Genomic DNA, 24,423 nt, shown 5'->3' on the forward strand with positions numbered 1-24,423 from the left:
TCCCTGTACTTCAGGGGTGGCCAACCCGCGGCTCGTGAGCCACATGCGGCTCTTTAACTGGTTTCCTCTTGCGTTCCTTTCTAAGTTTGTGTGTGTTTAATTTTTAATGTGCGTGTTCGCTTTGCTTAAGTTCAACACGGTATTTTTAAGACTTAAATGAGCTTTCCCCCCACTGGGAAACTTTGCGGTATATCAGACCTTGGCAAGAGGCCAATCATAAATTACAGGGATGCACCAAGAATTTTCGGAAATACCTAAATCACCGAAACAACACGGCAGAAACACAATTGTAATGACGCACACGGTTATCTGGATAAGAGCAACATGTCTGCGGTGTGCGGAGAGCGATTTGCAAAACATGCAATGCTGAAATTTCAAGAGGGGGTGTATCTGCAAAGAGTTTCTCCAAGTCGGGTTTAATTTATCACCTGAAATCCAAACATCCCGATTGCCATTCTAAATATGAGAAGAACGCGGCGCAGAAAAGTAAAGTCAATCCGAGCATGTGCACTCCGTCTGTAGTGGACGTTTTTGAAAAGGCAGGAAAGTTTTCCAGTGATGGTGCCAAGGCAAAAGGCATAACACAAAAAATTATGGATTTCATTGACTTTTGAATTGAATTTTTATTTCGGTGCATCCCTAAAATATTATCGTTGGTGTGGCCCTCTGACACAATTCAGGTTTCTCATGTGGCCCCTTGTAAAAAATTAATTGCCCACCCCTGCGGTATATTCATCTCACGCACATGCGCATTTGACGAAAATACCGTGTTGAACTCAAGCGAAGTAAACACGCACATAAAAACACACAAAGTCCTTGTTTTCTACCCTGAAACACGTGAAATCAACGCATCGATCTGTTCTGACTGACACACACGTGAAAGAATTGCTTCGAGTGGCAACAACGGAATACGAGGCAGATTTGAAGGGAATTGTTCAAGGCAAGGAATGCCAAAAGCCCCACTAAGTAACATGCATAGTAAAAGAAAAACACTATTGTAAATTATTATATTTTTGTTTGTGGACTTGGTTAAACAGAGTTTGTGTGTGAGACAGTGCACACAATGTTCATTGGTGAAAATGACTGTCCTGTGGTCTTAAAACTGTAGGAGTCAATTTCTGTCATTATGTTGGTGTGTGACATTTACAATAAATCTGGCTGAGCAGAGGTGTGTGTGTGTGTGTGTGTGTGTGTGTGTGTGTGTGTAAGAGAAAGGGATGGGTGATGTTCATGTGTGCCCATGTGTATGATGTGGCTCTTTGCGGTAACACAGTCAAAAATGTGGCGCTCGGTCTCTGACTGGTTGGCTACCCTTGCTGTACTTCGTCAACAACTTCCTAACATCACTGGGATATGTGAAGAAAGAATTTCACAGTGCTTTAAAGTACATGACAAGTAAAAAGTCTTTTTTTCAGGATTAAAGTGCTGGTAATTGCTGTACGATCACTTGGGAGGAGTCAAGCAATTCAGAAAAACTGTGGCAAATAAAATGAATAAAGCGGTCGATGAATAAAAAGAGTGAGGGACAGTATATGCTTAATATCTATCGTTTGAATTACTATTAGTCTTTTTTCCTTTTTTTTATATCTTTACCTATAGCTTTGTCTTTACTGACTTTCCATGTAAGAGGACCTTCATGAATCATCCTCTTCGTGGTCAAGTCCAGATTCTAAAGAGACAAAGAGAGACAACGAGGGTGTCAGTTTAAGCTCGGGAGGTGTGAGCCCTTGGAATAATGGATATATGATCCTCCAACATGGAGACATATGGCTGATGTGGGACCTTGAATGGTGCTGCAGCAGGGTTGGTCTGTCTCTCCAGAGGAGACAAATCAAGCCTGCGCTGGTACTGGCTGAGCAGCTGCCGGTGCTCCGTCTCCCGGACGACCTCGTTGACGGCCTGCAGGATCCCACGGCAACACGCCTGCGCCCTCAGCAGCGGCTGCAGGTCTGGAGAACCGGCTGTAGTGGGGAGAAACGGCACAGTGTTTGGTGTTGTGTTGTGGATGGGAGGAGCTACAGTGGGGCATGTTTAAATGATTTCACAGCTGACATCTGGTGATATACGTCTGGACAGGAGTATTTTAGACCTGGTGTGTGATAAAGGCTGGAGATGGGGGTGTTGTGTCTCAGTGCGTACCTTCTGTGTGTTTGATGATGTTATCTAGCAAGAGGGGGTACTTGGTGAGTCTCTGCGTCTCGGACACCAGCAGGTCCTTGAGCTGGAGCCGGCGGCAGTGAGGACTCGCCTCGCACTCCTAACAAAACGCGACACGGTCAAATGCGCCGTTCTGGACATTAAATGCGACTCGCACGAGTTCACACTACAAAAAGTTTTACCAGGATAAGGTGAGCGAAGCGAGGGTCTTTGCGCTGTTTGTTCTTGATGAGCTCCAGCGCCTGACTCTGCTGACTGCACAGTTGGGACACCTGCTCCAGAAATTCCTCTCCTGCGGCATCTTCAAACTAACACACACAAACATTTATTAAGCAACGTATTTGGAGAAACATCATTACTTATTATTTAAGAACAGCACCCACTCTAGCGAGCATGAGGTCCCCGATGCCTTGGACTATAGGAGATTCCCTCAGCTTCTTCATGGATTCACAGAGACTCGCTGCAAAACATTGAAACCATTACAGTCAGGTTTAACTCTCGCACTGATGACAAAATACTACTACTGACCTATGAAGCACTGAAGGGATTCATGCCAAAGAAACTTTGTTAGATTTTTATTCTCTACTTAGTTCAAATGGTGCAGGCTCTTTGTTGGTACCTCAAATAATAAAGGCAACAGCAGGTGGCAGATTTTACTCTTACAAGCGCCACAGTTATGCAACAGCCTTTCAATTTGTGTCCGGGACTCAGACACAGTCTCAGTGTTTAAGTCGAGGCTGAAAACGTTTATTTTGTCAAGTCTTTTCCCAGAAGGTTTTTCTTGGGTAAAGGAACAGATCTGGAGGGATTGTGTGTGGATGTTGTCGTCCCCCCATTCTCACACGTTCACTCATGTTTGTTGATAGTGGTGTGGTGGTCCCAGAGATCCCTCGTGTCTGCGTTAAATTCTGGGTTTCCCTTATAGTTATGCGGCCATAGCGAGTCTTGCCCGAGTCCCTACTTCTACCCTGATTACACTGTACAGTGACTTTAACCTTTATGAAACAATATGAATGTGGGGTACCAGTGGTCAGTCTTCCTGTCCCTTTCTTCTCTTCTCTACAAATTACAGAACAAAAAAATCTATGTAGAAGTGAATTATGTGTATTAATCCCTGATGATGAAGCCTGGGGCGACTGTGGCGAGGAAAAACTCCCTAAGATGGTATGGAGAAAGAAACCTTGAGAGAAACCATCCTCATTTGGGTCACACCAAGTATAAATATTATATTATTGATATTATAAATCATTAAAACATTACAAACAATGGAGAGTAAGATATCATTAGCATCAGAGTGTGTGATAATGAGTAATGTCCCTTTTACAGTCTTATCAAGGCATTTGGAGTTGTGGAACCAGGAGCTCCTGCGCAATAAATTAGCTCATCATCTGAAATCATTATAGATTTAACACCAACTCCTCCATGACAGAACCTTTAAGTGCTCAATGATCAACAAACATCATATGTAGAATGTTTCTGAGTATTTTTTAGGAGGTTGTTGTCCAAAAGACCTTGAAGTCTAAGGTCTGAAACCTTCATGTTGTGGGATCCAACTGGCGCTGGAACATCTCTAGATTGCCCAGGATCCTCGCAGGGTCTGCATCTAAACGTCAACATTCGGTGCCACCCAGATGAGGAAGATTCCCTTTTCGAGTTTGGTTGCTCTCAAGGTTTTTTCCTCATACCACCTCAGGAATTTTTTCCATGCCACAGATACCACAGGCTTAATCATTAGGAATAAAATATAACAAACTTACAATCACCAAACCTATGAATTCCAGCTTTATAACCTCTTAATGTCTGTAGAACATTTTTTTGCAAAACACAGTGTATTATGTTTGTCAAGTACAAACAATCTCTGTTTATTTAGCTTTAGTTTTGTGGTATTATAACAAGATAAATGACAAAAAGAGAAGCAGAAGGAAGCAGGAACCGCTGAAAAAAGCCTAGAAATGAGAACTGATCATTTTCTCCCACTTTGTTTTTACATGATTCTGTTAGATGTGTTCTCTAACAAACTCTGACCTCTTCAACACTAATAACGCCAGCAGTAGTCAATAGTATTGGCACCCTCCCCTATGAATCTGTGCACCACACTATTAAGAAGAAGAAAGAGGGGGAAGAAAAAAGGAAAAGGGAAGAAAAAAAAAAAAAAAAAAAAAAAAAACTTACCATGCAGCTCGTAGACCTCAGGCAGGTTTGGGAAGATGCAGGCGAGCTCCTCGGTCGTCAGAAGGTTTCTCATTTTCTGGAAGAACACCTGATCCAGAACCCTGAGTATCCGCAGATGAGATGCCTCCGTCGTGAATAACTCTGAAAATGGGGAAAACGAGTTTTCTGCAGGTTGTTTTTTTTTTTGGTTCACAGAGCCCATGAACCAGGAAGATCATATAATAAGACTCAGGGATGTTATTGAAAGCAATGGCTTGTGGGAAAATCTGAAAAAGGCACCCGTTGGTGACGTTCAGTATCACTGGTTGGACTAATATGTTCTTTTTATACATTTTAAAAGCTTATATTAAAATATGTGATTCCACATGGCGATGAAATATGACTTCCTGATTTGTAGCAAATTATGGAAGTGTTACTGTTTGTTGTGTTTTTACTTATTAATGTTGATTAATTTTACGTGCATAAGACAAGTCTGTTTTTTTACCGTATATGACGGCCTGACGGTCGATCTCCCGCGAGCTGAGGGAGAGGAGGGTATGCGGATCAACAGTCTCCTGCCAGTTTTGCGAGTCGACGACATCCTCTTCCAGAGGAGGCGCATCCGGTAATAACACCACCGGCGTGTCCACACTCCTAACAGCCAATCAGAGATGAGGATCAGTCAGAAAACAAAAGCATGAACAACATGAAAAAAAACGTTTTGTGTAGAAGGTTTCATACCTGCGCCTGGACCGAGGAGTGTAAGGCGGTGTGGGATTCTCGAGTGACCTGGAAATGGAAGAAACCATTTTTTTTTTTTTTTTTTAAATAGATGGGTTAGAGATTCTTAATGTTAAATTCCCTGTACTTAGTTTTGCAGAGTCAGAAAATGGCAATTTGTTAGACGTCAGATACAGTCCGAAACTGAGATTTTCAAGATTTTACACCCAAAATCATGATCTCAAATGATTCTAGATAAATTCTGTGGTAATACAGCCCTCACGAAAGTTCTGAAATAATACTAGAAAAATAAGAGATTGTTAAGGCGTCTGATGAGTGAACATTTAAAGCTTTGCAAACCTGCAATGATGCCAATCTTCTTATTACACATAGTGATACAAATCACACGAATGTGTGTGTGTGCGCGCGCGCGCGCGCATTTCTGACCTCGCTGAGCTGCTGGACGCCGAGGAAGAAGCGCTGTGATGTAACAGGCGAAGTCCTGGTCCTTCCCTTTCGTCGCAGTCTTCCATGTCAACGTCGCTTCGAGAACGGGGAACCGACTCCGCCCCCGATCCACCTCCACGACGACGCCCCTCACCCTGGGCCTTCAAGGACTCGCTGCGAGCCAAACGCACAGACACGGTAGGACTGAGAGAGAGAGAGAGAGAGAGAGAGAGAGAGAGAGAGAGAGAGAGAGAGAGAGAGAGAGAAAGAAATACGCACATTTATTTAATACAAACAAGAAACAAATCAGGATAACACCATATCCCTTTAAGAACCGTAATGATATTTATTTACAATTTTAAATGATTCTGTCTGAATGGCTGCATGTTGAATTATTCTTCAGAAAACAGTAAATCTGTACTGCTACACAAGCTGCACATTGACAACTCTAATATATATCCAAGTTTCATTTCTATAGTTTTGTCCCTCGAGAAGATACTAAAGCTGCTGTAATGTGAGGGGTGCACTTACTTTTATGAGATACTGTTTGTTTATTTTTTAATCTAGTACACATTTTAAAAACTGCAAGTTGAGTAATCGGTAAGTGCGATCCAACACATCTATCTGTAATATCGGTTCGACCTCTATATGGCGCTACTCCGCCACACACACACACACACACACACACACACACACACACACACACACACGTCTACGAGTTTCTTGACACTAAAATTACGAGTCTGGATCCTGGTTTTATTCGTTGCTTTAACTAGGTGTTAAATGTATATAATTATCTGGTATTTTATCTACTAATTTATTTGTCTACCTTTTAGACATTAATGAAGGTTTGTAAGGCTCCCTACAGAGAGAGAGAGAGAGAGAGAGAGAGAGAGAGAGAGAGAGAGAGAGGGAGGGAGAGGGAGAGGGAGAGGGAGATAGAGAGAGTGGTTCAGTGATGAACCTGTCGCTTGCCTGTTCCAGACTCCACGTTGTCCTTTTTTGTATCCGTATCTCAGACATAATGGCAATAGAAAAAACACACTAACACACACCTGTCCATACTCTCGTCCCCGAGGCTGCCAGTGGACAGTCTCTGGTCTCCGTTCTCCCCCTCCTCACCGTCTGTATGGTTCTCGAACTGCTGTATGATGTTCCGCACGTTACCTGCACGCACTGGCTCCGCCGCACAGAGTGACACAATGAGACAGAGAAAGAGACAAAGAAAGCGTGCACAAGCACGAAAAAAACAAAAGCAGTAAGTTAAAAAAAAAAAATTAATGAGAGGATTAAAAAAAAACAAAAAAACAACAACAACGTAACCAAGACTGGGAAATGGGAATGATAGGAATGCAGAGGGAAACACGTGTACCTTCTGTAGGGGATAACGGGACATGGAACGCTGGAAGAAAAAATAATAATAAATCACATGCGGGGAAACAAAAAAAAAAAAGGGTAAATAAAACTCCCAAACGAAATTCTGAGAACACAAGATATCAGACAATGGTAAAGGATGAACACTAGTCACTGAGTGATGAAGGATAATGTGTGTGTGTGTGTGTGTGTGTGTTTACTTGATTGTGATGTGCTTCTGGGTTTGCCGATGTACTTCAAGATCGGGTTCCTCTTTCTGTCTTCTCCATCTTTCTCTCGCTTTGTGCTGCTCAATTGCTGGAACACAAGAAACACAAGTCTAATTAAACTGTCCTCCAAATCCGAGTAAGAACTTTATTATAGCACGCATTTGGAGTAAAAAACAAAACACAACAAAAACAGGTTGTTTGTTTGGTCACAGGGTAATGACATACATACTAAATCAACAAAGGAATTGAGACACCTGACTTGTCCAGCCATGTGTTTTATTAAACTAGAAGACCAAAACCTGTTCCAGTATGACACTGGATCTGCTTTACATGGGTTTCAAGTGGAAGATCTCCTTGCTGTAGAGCTCAAACCCTATTTAACACCTTTGGGATCGATTGGAACTCAAAATTTTTGCTGAATGAGCACAAATCTCCACAGAATCTAGAACATCTTCCAAGAAAAGTATTCCACATTTAGTCCCTATTTGCTGTTTATAAGATCAGGTGTCCACAAACTATAATAAAAGTACTGATCTAATGATTGTTATTTTATTGTTAGTTCTATTAGAAATAATGGTCTATTATGTCTGTTGAATTGAGGAAAACAGAACACTGGGCAGGAAAATTGCAGTTCTTGACTTCTTTAATTTACTGTTTGCAGAAAGACTACTAAGATTTCCATTCACTATACAGTGAAACAAAACATCTCTAGTCATGAAACTCAAACCCATGACTCAGCATGATGGTGTAAAAAGTAATAGAGCAGAAAGAGTAAGCTGGGGAGTGTATGAGTATACCCTCTTGGTCTTGGGGAAGAACGCGAGCCACTTTTCCTTCTCCGTGCTGAGTCCTGGGAAAACCTTGGAATCCCGCAGTTTGATCCCGGCGTGTCGCAGGTACAGAGTGATCACTGAAGCTAACGGGGTGCTGAGAAAAACGTAAACAAGACGTGTTTTATCCACGTTAAAAAAAAAAAAAAGGTTCGAACACAATGCGGAGATGTTGAGTAAGCACCCGGTCCTACCTTCTCTCCTCTTCGTGCTTGGAGCTGCGAATAAAACAAAAGGATATCAAAGGTTACATCGTTTACTACCTTCACAAACCACACTATAATGCAATCTCCGTTTCTTCTCGGAGCTTTTCCCCGAAAACAGCTGTCCGTTGTACGTCCGAGTGCCTGAACTGGTGAAGCGGTCATGTGACCTTGTGTGCACCTGCCTGTGTGACCGAGTTCATGTTTATATGTGGGACATCATGTGAGTGCACACTGAGGTGTGTGGAGTTTTTTTTTTACTAGATGTGACCTTTGTACCTCCATACTCTAATTTTGTTATATGATCCGACATCTCTGGGTCTGGAGCGGAGAAATCGTTTACAGGGTATTTTATTAGCTTGGAAGGAAATGCCTTCAGCGGGTTCCAAACTTTTGCTCCCACGTCCAGTCTCCACACTTTGACTGAACCATGAGTGCAAATTAACACTTGAGTGGGCGTGGTTTCTTCCAGAATGACTCCTCCCCCATCTACGAGGCTGTTTTATTAGCCTATTGTCTTACTTACACATTACCTTGGGTCTTCCTTCACCTAATTTTCTCTCAAATCAAGATTTTTTAAATCACTTCATTTGTATTTTAATATTATGTTTGCTTTCCGTATTCTACGTTCAAATATTCAACAATGCACACCAATAGATGATCATTTCAAAGAAGCTCTTCTTACAGTAGTTCCCACAGCGCCGTGACCTGTCTGTCCACCACCTGTCTCTCTTTCACAGAGTCCCCGTCCAGCTGCTGAAGATCGCTCTCCCCGAACAAGGAGCCCAGCCCCATGAGCTGCTTATTCCTGCGTTATAGAGCATTAATAATCACATACGCTGCATCAGTAGATTCTACAAGAATCCTCTAGAATTCATATACAGTTCAAATACAACTAACGACTTAACTTTTAAAGCACTTCTTCTTAAACTTTTTGATTACGTTTTATTCCACAAAAACCAAGGACGCTCAGCCAAAATAAATGTAATGTCAGCATTACTGAGATACTCAGTCCAGCTGATGAAGGAAGTGCGTGTACCTGTAATCCTGTAACTGGTTTTGGATCTCTGGAAGCACCAGCTGCTGGAGCTCGGAGAGCGGTCCTCTGATGTCCTCCTGAGCATGAAGGCGACTCTCTATGCACACACACACAAATTGCCATAACAGTTAACGTAGTCTTCTTCTTTTGGCTTCTCCCATTAGGGGTCACCACAGCAGATCATCTGTCTCCATACCCCCATGTCCTCTATATCTGCCTCTTTCACACCAACTACCTACATGTCCTCCCTCACCACATCAATAAACCTCCTCCTTGGTCTTCTTCTTTTCCCCCTTCCTGGTGGCTCCATCCTCAGCATTCTCCTACCAATATACCCCATGTCCCTCCTCTGCACATGTCCAAACATGTCCATCCTGAAAACCTCAACATCTTCACTGCTTCATCTGCCACCTCCAGCTCCACCTCCTGTCTTTTACCCAATGCCACTGTCTCTAAACTATACAACATCTCAGGTCTCACCACAGTATTATAAACTTTCCCTTTCACTCTTACAGATACTTTTCTATCACAAATTTTTCTCCATATAGTGTTGAATTAAATGTTACCAAATGTGCGACGTTGATCAACCTTTTTTTTTTGCCCACGTCTCAGATTTCCTCGTGTCTAATCTTTTCTAAGAATGGCTCGTAAGATTTTCTACCAAAAAGGAGTCTGTACAAAGAAAATATTAAGAAGTTTCCACTTTTCACCCAGGATGCTGTCAATATAATCCTTTGTAATGAAAATTCTTGGGAAAATATAGAGAGAAATCAGAAGGATTTTCACGAGTGCTCTCAGACTTTTGGACCTTACTTAATATCCCCAAAATATATGAGATGTACCTCACATTCTCTTCTTCCCTTTGCGAGATCGGTTCATGTAAAGAGTCGGATATCGTGGAAATTAATATTAAGTCTAATCATTATTCTCTGATCAGATTCTGGCTGTCAAAATGTCTGTGCTGCTCATCAACCATCAACACTTATAAGTTCAGCTGGTAGAACAGGAGAAAGAACATATCTGTGAATATTTCCTTAGTCAGATTACCTCGAACAGAGCTTCATGGAGCAGAGAGACGACCGCGAGACTCGAGTTTGAACGATGTGAGAAACTTTTACCTCAGAAACTGAGAATGATGACAAAAAGAACTCATTTCCAATAAAAACTCAATAAAACTGATTGGCCATCTTGTTTTTTTTTCCATAAGCAGATAAGGTTCTAAACTTTGGGTATCTTCCACATACACGTTCATATTAGAGTGCGTTTTGAAAGGCGATTCAATTAAAAAGATTCACACAGAAGATAGAGGGATAATGGAAAGGATTTCCACAAGGTGAAGTGTTTTTCAAGTCCCCAGATAAACCTGGAATAAGTAGAACTTACCTATATCGTTCATATACTCGTCTCTGACTTTAATCTTCAGAGCCTGAGGAGAAGGAAGAGGAGACACGTGAAACAAACAGATCAGTAGGGAAATATTTGGATACTGAAATAAATCACTGTGGAATAGGAGTGTAACGATACACATTTTTGTACTGAACCATTTCTGTACATTTACACTGACATCATTCAGCAAATGTAAATGTACCGAAACGTTTCAGTACTGAATGCAATCATTTTTTCAGAACAAAGTTAAAATCTGAGCTCCCTCACGAACATATTACATGGTGGACCGCGAGTTTGTGTAGACTCTGAATGGTGAACGTCATCACGGACAATACGAATAAGAAGCCAGAGCTTCAAGACCTCATCATTCAGGGAACACTTTGGTTCCCTATAGAATTACGACGATGGACAGAGACAAGCGAAAAAAGACGGAAGCAGCATGCAGACATTGGTCAGCCGTGATTGGGTACGTTTCTGGCAACACGTCATACTTAAGAACTCGTTTGAAACGCCACCACGCAAACGTGAATATCGGTGCTATGAGGAAAAAACAAGTGTCAAGAGCTGTGAACAAGAACTTATTTTCTTGTGAACAACGAGTCCACATATTCCGTAATGCCAAGTTAGCAAAGTTCTACCTTGCTGTACCTTCTGTCCCTAGTGAGAGGATTTTCTACAGCATATTGTGACCTCCAAAAGATCTGCCCTTACTCTAGTGTAGTTCATTTTTCTGATAAAAAACAGTCAACCTGAGCAGGTCTACAGGCTGGAATCGTTAATGCTGCACTGTGATCGGTAGTTATTTACACATTTATTTAATTTTTTAGTAGATTTTATATTTATTAGAGAATTATTCTGTATATTAGAGAACTATGATTCATTCTACTGAATATTTATTTATTTTTTATTCAAACCGAGCAGCCATTTTATTTAAAATTATTTCAAACATTTTAAACTGTTGCTGGTCACAAACGTTAACAATAATAAACTACGTTAATTATTGTTATACTTTAAACTATACTATACGTTAAAAAAAAAACCAAACAATTTTATTTTATGCATTGAAACGAAACTGTGATTTAAAACTGAGGTACATTCCAAACTGTAATAAACACTACTGTGGACAACAACAATATTAGTGTACATCGTTTTTTTTTCTTTTCTTTTTTCCACCAAAGTGTTCATTTCCTGCTCAGTGACGCTTGAGCTCAAATCCAAACATGATCGATTTTCTGACTTGATTCCGCCACATTCTCGTTCTAAAACATTCCTATAGTAAAAGCTTTTTCTCAACTATACCACTGTTACTATCTACTGTACATAAAGATATATATATATATATATATATATATATATATATATATATATATATATATATATATATATATATATATACACACACACACACACACACATACACACACAAAATAGATAGATAGATAGATAGATAGATAGATAGATAGATAGATAGATAGATAGATAGATAGATAGATAGATAGATAGATAGATAGATGAGATCATCAGGACTTTGTGTTTAACTGTAAGATGTGTTTTTGTTATAAACACCAGAAGAGCACTGAAAAAAGATTGGGACTAGAAAGGGAACGTTTGTTTAATGCTGCAGAAAATAAATGGATAGAAGGAATTAGCTTGTCACTGGTGTTCCACAACACTGAATATAATGATTAATGGTTAAAGGGAAAGAAGTGGCATTCATTGTGGCTGTAATCACCGACTCGGATCAAGGCGAGGAATGCAGTTAAGAGAAAGCGAGTTCAAGGTGACTGTTTTTCTTCTAAAATTCTATCCGAATGATGTAGGGAATACATTTAAGTGCTTTTGCTATTAACAGCGACAATTTGTAGGTTTTGATGCAAACTCACAGCATCGGGGTCCAGGAAGTGAGAACAGATCTGGGGCGCGATGGCACGGGCGTCTTTAGGGCTCGACCCAAGGTAGGCCTCAACAGAGAGATAGAACAGCTATAGGACACACACACAAAACCCATGTTTGGCTTGAAAGGTCACTTAGTTCATCAAAATAATGTTCATCCATTGATAATAAAATCTAAGAAAATGTTACTGGATTATTATATCCAGTGATATTTATTGTATGTAAAGAAAGAAGAAAAGGACAAACCAGTGGGTTTGGGTCCTGCAGCTGACTGAATATGTATCTCATAAAAACGGTCATGTGAGCCGGTCGTGCCTTCAGCAGCTCGAAGTCTTGAAACGGGCCGTCCATCTGAGCAGAAAGCGAGAGAATCAGTGAGAGAGATGTGAGGGGGAAGAAAAAAGGACAACAAAAACACACATTTGAAAAATGCTTTTTTTCCAAGCTTGAAGAGAAAAAAAATAAAAATAAAAAAAACAAGCGCTATACTGTAGCGTACTGAAAGACTCACGTCATTTGTCATGTAGCCGTCATAGTCGTCGTCTTCTTCCTCAGGACCGATTATTTGTGTTTTCCCCGCCTGCAGTTGCACAGAAGCCACAAAGTGAATTGTGTAAGAAATATCAGAATAATCTGCAAATTGTACCATCAGAGTCGACCTTTATTCAGGTCATTTCCGACACACAACGTCTACAAATACAGAATGAAAATGTCTCATTTCTCTCTCACTCTTACAGTGTGAGTGTGTGTGTGTGTGTGTGTGTGTGTGTGTGTGTTCAGTAAGTGTAGCAGCCAAAAGAGAAACTCTTTCTTGTTATCTCCTGAAGAAAGGTGCGTCATTCGCCAAATGTGTCTTGGTTAATCGGCCAAATTTGTGGTATGAGGAACACAGTACATTCCTTTAAAAAGATAAGAGAGTGTGTGTGTGTGTGTCTCACTGAGTCAAGTGTGCCAGAGCCGTGTCTGCGGTGTTGGGGAATCCTGAATGAGGAGGACGGAGAGGAGAAAGGACTCTCGCATGTCTAAAACAAAGTGATACAGAGAAAAGCACAAAAAACATTAGTATGAAACAAAATATTGTAACATACATACAAAGTAATAGCAGCGCACACACACACACACACACACACACACACACACACACGAAAATCGAATACAAATCGTTTTATGTTGAAACCAAGCTTTCGAGATAGATCATGAACATCTTCCTGACGCTATCTAGAATCACAGATTCGGCCAATCTGGCGTTAAATCTTGAGCACTTGTCGAGTAGAACTGTGTCCTTCTTATATCTCAGAAGAGTCTCTGGTTTTATCGGGTTTATAAAAAGGGACATATACTACTTTACGCTTCTCTCCGGGGAAACAGCCGAGTTCCAGGATGGCATGTCGTGGGCGGGGCTAAAGAAATGACAGGAACAAAACAAAATACCACGGAAATACAAACAGCATCCACTGTTCGAGTAATGCTGGGAAGCTGAACAAAAAAAACCCCTGTGGTTTCTCCAAAAAGACTGCACTTTTCTGACAACTGATCATGGATCTGAAGGTCATGAGTTTGAGTCCGAGTCACACCAAGCTGCCACTCCTGGGCCCTTAAGCAAGCCCCCCCCAACCTTTTAGCTGTATGAATGAGAAAGTTGCTCTGGATAAGGAGGTCTGCCAAATGCCATAAATCTAATGGTTTTCCCCCCTAATTGATTGTATGGTTAACGCATTAATAACACTTCAGGATACACGGTGTGTATTTGGGCCACTATAGGGACATTCTTTTCTCTAGCATTCACTAAAAGCATTTAATGGGTGTGAAATTATACAAATGTTCATTATGACATCACAAATTGCTTAACATCTTCATATACTGTCCAGGTCCAGTCTTCCATAAAGTGTTTCCACAAAGTCGGAGGCACACATTGTGCAGGATGCCTTTGGATGCAGTAGGATTACATTTTCACTTTAACTAGAGACCCAAACCTGTTCCAGCATGACGACGATGCCCCTGTGCACAAACAGCTCCATGGGTTAGCGTGGAAGATCTCCTGCTATAGAGCTCCAACCTTAATAAACACCTTTGGGATGAATGTGAACGCTGACCGCACCCTCAAGTCTCCTCACCTACACCAGTAATCAGTATTTGACTTTACTACCATCCTTGTGGATGAACAAACACAAAACTCCACAAGCACAATCCAAATCTAGTGAAACATCTTCCTGGAAGAGTGGAGGAGCTTTTTATAACTGCAAATGGGGACTAACAAAGAACACACACACTAATGTTGTGGTCACGTGTTCACAAACTTTGGTGAAGAACACTATAATATAGATATGTACAGAATTTTTCGAAAACGTATTGAAAAAAGATAACACAAAATGAAAAAGAAAAAAAAAAATCAACAAAAAACCTTACTTCATAGTCCCCATCACCCGCATCCATGGACAATCGACCTGCGGGAACATACAGGATGAGTCAATAAAAATGATACTATTTCAGCTAGTTAACTAATCGATAATGCACAAAGCAGCTTTTTAAATATATAACACCACACACACACACACACACATATGGACAAAATATTGAGACAATTGACACTTCCTGCCATATGCGGTTCTTCTCCAAACTATTACCAAGCTTTAGTCACACAGGATATGTATAGGACGTCTTTCGATGGGAAATAATCAAACTTTGCACTCGCTTGCAGAGGAACATCTTGAGTGGCCTGCTTTAGAGCTCTGACCTTAACACCTACTGAACACCTTTGGGATGAATGTGGACACTGACTGCACCCCAGACCTCCAACCTACACCACTACCTGCCTTTACTAACACACTTGTGTCTGATGAACACAAATGTCCACAAGCACAATCTAGTAGAACATCTTCCCAGAAGAGTGGATGGAATCATATGAGCAATGTATACACTACATACACACATACATACATATATACATACACACACACACACACACTACATATATACATACATATTATATATTATATATATATATATATATATATATATATATATATATATATATATATATATATATATATATATATATAGATACACACACATATGAAGGAACACACCCTCCCCCATTTCAGATAATGACACTAGACAGTGGGTGAATTGAGGGAGTTGTTCCTATAAACACGAATATGTGAATGATGTCCTACAGTCAGGAACAGAAATGGAGTTTTGTCAAGGCGTGAACGTGCAGTAAACAGACTGAAATAAATAAGGACTCTTCTATTGAATGCATGCCTTCAAGAACCAAGTTTCCATACAGCATTCATCTGAAATGATGCCGACCGACGGGTTCGTTCATTCGCGCGCCGAATTGTAAACAAACACACCCCTTATCAGCGAGGCACTGAACTAACACATGGCTTGTGCGAGAGGAAATATACCCTGGAGGCAGCACTGTCAAGGCTTTAGTCCGGCTGCCAAGTCTGAAAGGGAGTGAACTGAATGAATAGTTTTATGTGGGTTATTTAATAAATAAATAATGGAGTAATAAAAATTAAAACCACAAACAAATAAAAATACTTGGCTGAGGTACAGTACACCACAACAGGGGTGGGGTGGGGAGGGGCTTAAGCGAATGATAAAATTATCCTCAATTAGTCCTGAAAAATAAGTTTTTGTTTTTTTTTGTTTCCCCATAATGCCAACGTAAAATGCTAAAAAATATATGCCGATGATAAATAATTAAATAATTATTTGTGTTTTGAATTTATTTCAATATGTTCATGATTTTCCAGGATTAAATGTTAAAATGTTAAAAAATAATTCGAATAATGAAACAGTAATTCAATACAAAAAGTGAAACTCGTATATTATATAGATTCATCACACACAGATGGATATATTTCAAGTGTTTATTTCTTTTCATTTGAAGAATTTTGGCTTACAGCTAATGAAAACCCAAAATTCAGTATCTCAAAAATTTTAATATTGTGAAAAAGTGCAATATTGGAGACTTGTGATGTCACACTCTAATCAGCTCATTAAATCCAAACACCTGCAAAGGTTTCCTGAGCCTTTAAATGGTGTCTCAGTCTGGTTCAGGCTACACAATCATGGGGGAAGACTGCTGACTGCTGACTTGACAGTTATCCAGAAGATGATCATTGACACCCTGCACATGGAGGTTAAGACACAAAAGGTCATTGCTAAAAGAGCTGCTGTTCACGGAGTGCTGTATCCAAGCACATTAATGGAACGTTGAATGGAAGGAATAATGTGGTAGAAAAAGGTGAAACGAAGCCCATTCAAGAATTTGGGGAAATTCATAAAGAGTGGACTGTAGCAGGAGTCAGTGTTTCAAGAGCCACTACGCACAGATGTATCCATGGGTTTCAACTGAAGCATTCCTTGTGTCGAGCCACTCCAGAACCAGAGACAATGTCAGAGGTGTCTTACCTGGGCAAAGGACAAAAAGGACTGGACTGTTGCTCAGTGGGCCAAAGTCGTCTTTTCAGATAAAAGGAAATACATTTTAGTATTTCATTTGGAAATCAAGGTCTCAGAGTCTGGAATTAGAGAGGAGAGGCACAGAATCCAAGTTGCTTGAGGTCCAGTGTAAAGTTTGCACAGTCAGTGGTGGTTTGGGGAGTCATGTCATGTGCTGCTGTCGGTCCACTATGTTTTATCAAGTCCAAGGTCAGCACAGCTGTCTACCAGGAAGTTTTAGAGCACTTCATGCTTCCCTCTGCTGACCAGCTTTATGGAGATGCTAATTTTATTTCCCAGCAGGATTTAACACCTGCCCACACTGCCAAAAGCACCAAAAGTTGGTTTAATGACCATGGTGTTGGTGTGCTTGACTGGCCAGCAAACTCACCAGACCTGAACCTCATAGAGAATCTCTGGTGTATCTTCAAGAGGAAAATGAGGAGAAACAAAAGACCAAAAAAATGCAAAGGAGCTGAAGGCCACTGTCAAAGAAACCTGGGCTTCCAGGCCACCTCAGCAGTGCCACAGAGTGATCACCTCCATGCCTCGCCCTAATGAGGCAGTAATTAAAGCATAAGGAGCCTCTACCAATTATTGAGTACATATACAGTAAATGAACATACTTTCCAGAAGACCAACAATTCAACTGTGTGTTTGTTTGTGTGTGTATTATATATATAAAAAATTATACACACACACACACAGTTTTTGGTTGTTGGTTAAAAGTCTTTAGGAAATGAACACATTTCAACAGACACTTCACTCAAATCAAAACCACACTACCAGTTTGTGTTGCTTCCTGTATTTGGTCAAGTTTGGGATCTAAACGCTTTCGAAGCTGCATTTGAGTTGAAATGGTGGTACCGAAACCATTTTCAGACCTTTTGCACAATCGCCCCTGAGGGTTCGACCACAACCAACTACACGCTGGATACATGTGAACGCACGCCATCAGAGTGGGTATGATTACAGCAACTTGCAATTGAAAGGGTGTGTTTTCACGGACAAATGAGTAGCTCAGACGCTCACCTTCTCCGGCGGTCACGTAGGTGCTTGCTGTTTCCGAGCGCGTTCCGTCCTGCACAAAGCAAATAAAACTCTGACCACCGGCTCAGCCACTCATTTAGTGCACATCTAAATAAACAGCACTTTAGGGAACTGAAAATAGAAACAAATTTCAGTCAGTCAGCGAAACAGCTCTTTACCAGGTCTTTCTGCATTTTCACTCGCACTTGATGAGCGCGCCGCTTCGCGCTTTCTATTCTCTCTTCCAGAGAAGACGACGGGTTGCGTGACTGTTCCTCCAGCAGGTCCTGTACATTGGAGGACGAAAGAGAGCAATGAAATCTAGGACGGCTCACATGATAGATTCATTTTGAAGAAAATCCACGAATCTGAGGTCGGTTATACCTGTAGTTCTGCCTCTTCCTGCTCCAGCATCTTTCGCAGGATCTGCGTGGCGTGTTTCTGGACTTCTGGGTCCTAAAATGGAGGGGAAAAAAAACAGAAGAGAAACAGAAAAATTCAAAACAATTGCATAACACTATACCATTCTTGCTTCATTATGGTATATACAGTAAATAATGATGTCACCGCTCTGAGCTGTTTTTCAGCCAATGAAAAGACGGATGAACATTTTCACTAACGTCCTATCAGACTGTATGACGTCTTTGGGTCCAGAACGTGGCGTGTGATTAGGGGTGTTTGATAATAGCATAATCATTGATTTAACAACATGCAAATATTATCGAATAGGTCACTCGTTTTCGTTAACCAATCAAATCGCTGCTAGAAGCAATCGTGAATTTACTGTTAAGTTATAATGAACGAAGTAACCGTGAGAGGAGAAGAACAACGAACACCAAACGCCTCACAATCTACGCATTCAAATTCATTTTCAGACGTGGACCGTCATCACATCTGACCATTCCAAAATCAAACCTCCTCCATGCTAGTCAATAGACGACTGTAACAACCCGGAAAAACAAAATGCAACAAATTTTGCCTGAATCGTTTAGCGAGAAATTTCTGTGCGACAAAAAAAAAAAGCAAGAGATGACGAGATATATAACAAACCCTGATGCCAATTAGATTGTCAGAGACATGGTACCAGTCCAAGCAGTTTTTTTTTTTTTTTTTTTATGGCGAATCAACATTTTTATTCAAATTTAGTTTCGCTTCAGAAACATGTTCCAGATCGCAGTCTGAAAGAACTATGTAGAAAACAGATGCCATGAAGGCAACCGCTTGTATAAAGAAGTAAAAGAAAGTCCGAAAGGTATAGTGGTACTTTTTCTTGTGGTGAATAATGTTGTCCTTTGCACCCTTTGCTACCTCCAACAAGACAATGTCTCTGAAGTATGATAGTCAAGTAAAAGTCGTGGGAGTGAATGGTTCTGTCCATAATTTCAGCAGTACTTGTAGCTGATATAGTTCTTTTTTTGATGAGCTTTTTGAGAGCGGAATCGTCTAACGATAGAAAAAGCAGGGGATCACAAGGTTCATCTTAATCCAGGAAATCAGAAAGAAGGGAAGCACCACTGGGCGTTCCCTAAACATGTGCATGTCAGAGCCTAATGTAGCTGTATTACATAAATGACAGTAAGATCTACCCTTCATCTACCCATTCGTGTCTTTCCTGCTTTGAGCTTCCGTGCTGAGCAGAAAAGCATCTCAAGACACACTAAAATTCACACTGGGATTTAAACGAGGACACGAGGCAAACACTGAAACGCCGTCACACACCTGTAGTGGTTTGGGGCCTGTGATTCTCTGCGACGGTGTGCCTATTACTGAAGCTGGCAGAGGTGGAGGTGGAGGTGGAGGCGTGGTTTCATCCCCTGTCTGCGTCCTGTGATTGGTTGGGAGGTCTGATAGAAGGGGCTGAAGAGGGACAGCGGCTACTGAAGGCGGTGGGCCCTGGAGCGTCAGCGCCACGTACGTTCCAGCTGCGAGGAACAGGACGAGAAAGGAAAAAAAAAATAAAAATGAGGTCACAATGCAATTAAGCTCAAACACTGTTTGCGTGTAAGGTCTTAACACCCACATTTGATCATCTTCACGACTTCCTGATGAGACATGGAAGACACGAAGGAGCCGTTGACCTGCGAGACGAGACAGTGCGTGTGAGGTAAAGCTGTACGAGTTACACGTTCTCGAGAGCAAAACAGCAATCAAAAAGCACCTTAATGATCCGGTCTCCTTCCTGCACTCCGGCCTTTACCGCTGCTCCACCTGTGTGTGGGAAAAGGAAAACAATGAGTCGGCAAAAAAAAATAAAACACATAAATGAATAAAGGAGATAAACGCAACACGATTCTGGGTTGGTACCTGGACGGACATTCTGCACCAGTTTTATTCGTTCTCCACACACGGTGAAGCCGAAGCCCAGATTGTCCTTCTGTACGACCACGCATCTATGCACCAGGCCTGCAGCTGGAAACCACAGCATGATATTCCTCAAATTCCTCAATTTCACTGTTCAATCATTTCCATTTGCCCTCATCCAGAGTGACTGATCTCATTTAATTCAACTGAGCAGTTGAGGGTTAAGGGCCTTGCTGAAGGGCCCAGCAGCATATACAGCAGGTGCTGGGATCTGAAGCATGCTTTTTGACAATTTTTATGTAACGCAGCTTTACAGTGGTGCAACCCACACGTGAGGAAAATCTGACCTCATTCACATACATGCGCTGTGGGTGTGAATCTTCACTGGTCGCATGATTCGATTACGATCATCGTGTCAACGATCCGATTCAATTCGATATCTCACAGCTACATTTTCATCAATGAATAGACATATGTAATACATTTTTTATTTGATATGCTCCAAGAAAGTGCGCTACCTGTATATAGCAAACTTTAAACACAATTACAAAAGACAACAAATCTGATTATTCTCTTCCCTTTCTTAAAAAAATAAAAACCTAGAGAGCACTAAACACTGTCCACTAAATCACTCACTCGGATATCGTTTAAACTCAAGTTGACCCATAGGGGGCAAAAGTCTTTGTTGCACCACTTGATAAAATGTGTGATCACTGAAAACATGGTTTGAATTCATTAGTTATTAAGTAAATATCAAATAACATGCAAAGACAAATAATGATAAACACTCGCTGAAATGAAAGTCAATGTTGTCACTGCTGAGACGTGGTCTGGTGTTTTGTCTGGTGTTTTGTTTTCTGGGGATGTTACCTGCACCGTCAGAGGAGTACTCCGAAGCCAAAGAGTCTCTCTGCTGGCCAAGAGAAGACTTCGAGTCCCCCAGCGTCAGGCTGCTCAACCTAAATAGAGAACATTTAATAAAAGTGTATAAGTGCCAGGGTCAAACCTCTGCATCGTATGTATACACGCTGAAAGCATAAAGGAGGACGAGAGCGAGGACGTGCAGCCAAATGAGAGCAGATCGATAATGCAGAAAACGTGATAAAAAAAAAAAAAAGGTATGGGGGCGGGGGGATAAGAAATAACAAAGTAAAATTATCCGCAAGAACAAGGTTTTGACAGGAACAGCCCGAGACATTCCCAGTTTTGAAGGCAGGCATTTGAAAGAGTGCAGGGAGCAGAAAAGACGACTCTAAAACACACTGGCTTTCAAGTGGGCGTGGTCACCTGTGTGATCGATTTCTTGTTTCATTGACTTTCCTGCGTATATTAAGGGCATAAAGGATATCACTAAGATGCATGTTGACGCTATCAGGGACAAATCATCAATAAAACACAGTGCTCATAATCTGTAGCAGTTTCGGTCCACTAGCAGGAGGGGGCGTCTTTTTATTTATCATCACTGGAACACTGATTTGCTTATTACAGCAGCCTCTTCCTGTAAAATCCTCTATAAACAACTGAAGGGAGATTCAAATGTTTTGTTAGGCGCCATTACAGGGATAAATGAATCATAAATTCATTGACGAGCCTGAAACAAAAACGATCTCTATTAAGCGTTAAGCTAGGTCGCTAGCCGAGTCAAGTAACTGAGGGATAATCCACGGCTGATTGACATTACACACAACAAGAAAGCGTAGGTTTCTGCCCTCAAAACTAAACGATAGGAAGCTACAGTTAAAAATGACTACTCCACCCTTGTTAGCGTCTTTATCTCTGGATTTCTTTAACCATGAGGTGCTACGCTAGCAGAGTTATAGGACAGATCTGGGCTGGAATTTATTTTGCTCAGTTTCTTCACACTCGTGAATGAGAATTACCTCAGAAGCAGAAATGACATCAAACCAAATTCACGTTAGAAAGCTAACTAATGAGTACAGTTAGCGTAATAGAGTTAACATGCAATAATGTCTAAAAGTTGGTTGGTAAAAAAGTTCTTGCTTGGAAATACTGACGATGACGTGAGCAGCCATGATGATTTGATGGCGCCTGCTGAACTCTGAGTTGAAAAATAAAAAAAATTGTTATTTTCCGGTTAACGCTCGGTTTTGGTCGAGTCTTAGGTCGGAAATTCAGAGTTGAACTACGAGTTGAACTCGAATCCATCACCTGCTGCGACGTCATCGAGATGCATCTCATCAGCATGAAGGACAAAGGACAGAAAATTGGTGCTTTTTCAACATCCCATTCCACATTTGGTCACCATTTTTGCTCTTCTAATAACCTCCACTCTTCTGGGAAGATGTTCTGCTGGATTTCTGGAGTGTGCTCATTAAGATCAGTGCTCATTTAGACACAAGGGTGAGGGGTGCGGTCAGCGGTCCGATTTGAAGCTCAATAGCAGGACTCACGAGATCTTCCACTCCTACCCAGGTGAACCTTATCTTCATGGAGATGGCTCTGTGCTGGAACAGGTTTGGGTCTCCTTGCTCAAAGGGGAAATTCAAATGCATCCCATATACAATTGTGTGTCTCCAACTTCATGGTTGTGAAAGCAACACATCAGGTTGAAAAAGTCTGGTCCCCCAACACTTTTCTCCATATAATGTAGCTACATATAAACCAAAGGAATGGGAATATGGAATATTTGCTTTTCGAGTTGTTGGAGACATCATCTGCCCGGCCTGGACACCAGACTTGATTTGTCCATCCTTGTATTAATTCGAGCAACGTGGGACAAATGAACATCTACACAATATAAAATGGTATCTATTGTTTTATACATAAGCGATGACTTTTTTTTGTGCTGCGTCTAGACGCGGTACGATTTGATGTGAACAGGATAATCTGTTCCGAAACCCAGAAAGATAAAGATACTTCAGGAAAGTCCCTCATCTGATGTCATAATGATCTGACTCGTGAACCGGTTGAAACACAATTCCCTTTCCTGTAAACGCTCGCATTAAAACCCACACAGTTTTCACATCATCCTTCAATCCTGCTTCATCGTTACGATCCGACTCCCTGCAACCTTCAAATCGACAAGCAGAGGCAGAATATATCCGACAACTCACCAAGCAGCGAACGGACTAAGAGAAGGCATGAACGACAGAGAGAAAGAAGAGTGAGGCTAAAACAGAGAAACACACAGCAAACACGTAATTACACTGAGACACGTCGATCATAAACATCTATAACCACAGCATGAAAAAAAAAAAGGTGGATCGAATATCAGGAAAAACTATTGGATTTGGATAATAAAAAAAATTATATGAAAATATTCTCTCTCTCGAAAAAAAATTATTTCTTTATATTCAGATCCATACTTTCATAGAAATACTAGAAAACATTGTGCATTTCCATATAGCCAAATAATATTGCACAATATATTTATTATTGATTCATTCTATTACCATATACATATGTATAAAGAAAAAAAAATTACTTTATATCTTTATATTTAGATCCATATAAAGGAAAACAAGATTTTTTTGCAATTCATTTTAGATTTATCGTCCTCTGTATTTTCAACGTGAGCGATTTTGAGTTGTATCAGTGTAACTGCAAAGTTCTGCCATTGTAAATGAACTGATAAAATGCGAGTTCAGTTGCAGTAAAATGCAGTTACAGTTGCGAAAAAGTGCCATCACGCATTTATTTCTTTGTACCTTCCATGGCATGTGATCAGTAAAGTAACTTGAACAATGTCCATTATATAAGACATTAAACAAGCATTTAAAAAAATAAAATTATATATATATATATATATATATATATATATATATATATATATATATATATATACAGGAGTGCAGAATTATTAGGCAAATGAGTATTTTGACCACATCATCCTCGTTATGCATGTTGTCTTACTCCAAGCTGTATAGGCTGGAAAGCCTACTACCAATTAAGCATATTAGGTGATGTGCATCTCTGTAATGAGAAGGGTGTGGTCTAATGACATCAACACCCTATATCAGGTGTGCATAATTATTAGGCAACTTCCTTTCCTTTGGCAAATGGGTCAAAAGAAGGACTTGACAGGCTCAGAAAAGTCAAAAATAGTGAGATATATTGCAGAGGGATGCAGCAGTCTTAAAATAGCCAAGCTTCTGAGCGTGATCATCGAACAATCAAGCGTTTCATTCAAAATAGTCGACAGGGTCGCAAGAAGCGTGTGGAAAAACCAAGGCGCAAAATAACTGCCCGTGAACTGAGAAAAGTCAAGCGTG

General features: G+C 40.7%; 1 protein-coding gene across 1 annotated transcript in view; it reads right to left on the reverse strand.

Annotated features, from left to right (window-relative positions):
- The window catches only part of arhgef11 (Rho guanine nucleotide exchange factor (GEF) 11), a 42,273-nt gene that overhangs the window by 12,584 nt on the left and 5,266 nt on the right, over window positions 1-24,423 (reverse strand). Inside the window, 31 exon segments of the mRNA XM_046851043.1 lie at window positions 1,594-1,669; window positions 1,783-1,961; window positions 2,140-2,257; window positions 2,340-2,465; window positions 2,541-2,617; window positions 4,330-4,470; window positions 4,814-4,962; window positions 5,050-5,097; window positions 5,476-5,679; window positions 6,531-6,651; window positions 6,848-6,877; window positions 7,050-7,146; window positions 7,856-7,985; window positions 8,083-8,106; window positions 8,777-8,899; window positions 9,131-9,227; window positions 10,514-10,556; window positions 12,400-12,498; window positions 12,656-12,760; window positions 12,921-12,989; window positions 13,348-13,431; window positions 14,816-14,853; window positions 17,894-17,942; window positions 18,070-18,177; window positions 18,275-18,346; window positions 19,610-19,812; window positions 19,911-19,968; window positions 20,049-20,098; window positions 20,195-20,299; window positions 21,062-21,150; window positions 23,266-23,280. Coding sequence (XP_046706999.1) covers window positions 1,594-1,669; window positions 1,783-1,961; window positions 2,140-2,257; window positions 2,340-2,465; window positions 2,541-2,617; window positions 4,330-4,470; window positions 4,814-4,962; window positions 5,050-5,097; window positions 5,476-5,679; window positions 6,531-6,651; window positions 6,848-6,877; window positions 7,050-7,146; window positions 7,856-7,985; window positions 8,083-8,106; window positions 8,777-8,899; window positions 9,131-9,227; window positions 10,514-10,556; window positions 12,400-12,498; window positions 12,656-12,760; window positions 12,921-12,989; window positions 13,348-13,431; window positions 14,816-14,853; window positions 17,894-17,942; window positions 18,070-18,177; window positions 18,275-18,346; window positions 19,610-19,812; window positions 19,911-19,968; window positions 20,049-20,098; window positions 20,195-20,299; window positions 21,062-21,150; window positions 23,266-23,280 — 2,927 coding nt within the window.

The sequence above is a fragment of the Silurus meridionalis genome, chromosome 6 (assembly GCF_014805685.1).
Source record: "Silurus meridionalis isolate SWU-2019-XX chromosome 6, ASM1480568v1, whole genome shotgun sequence".
In the NCBI taxonomy this organism is placed as follows: domain Eukaryota; kingdom Metazoa; phylum Chordata; class Actinopteri; order Siluriformes; family Siluridae; genus Silurus; species Silurus meridionalis.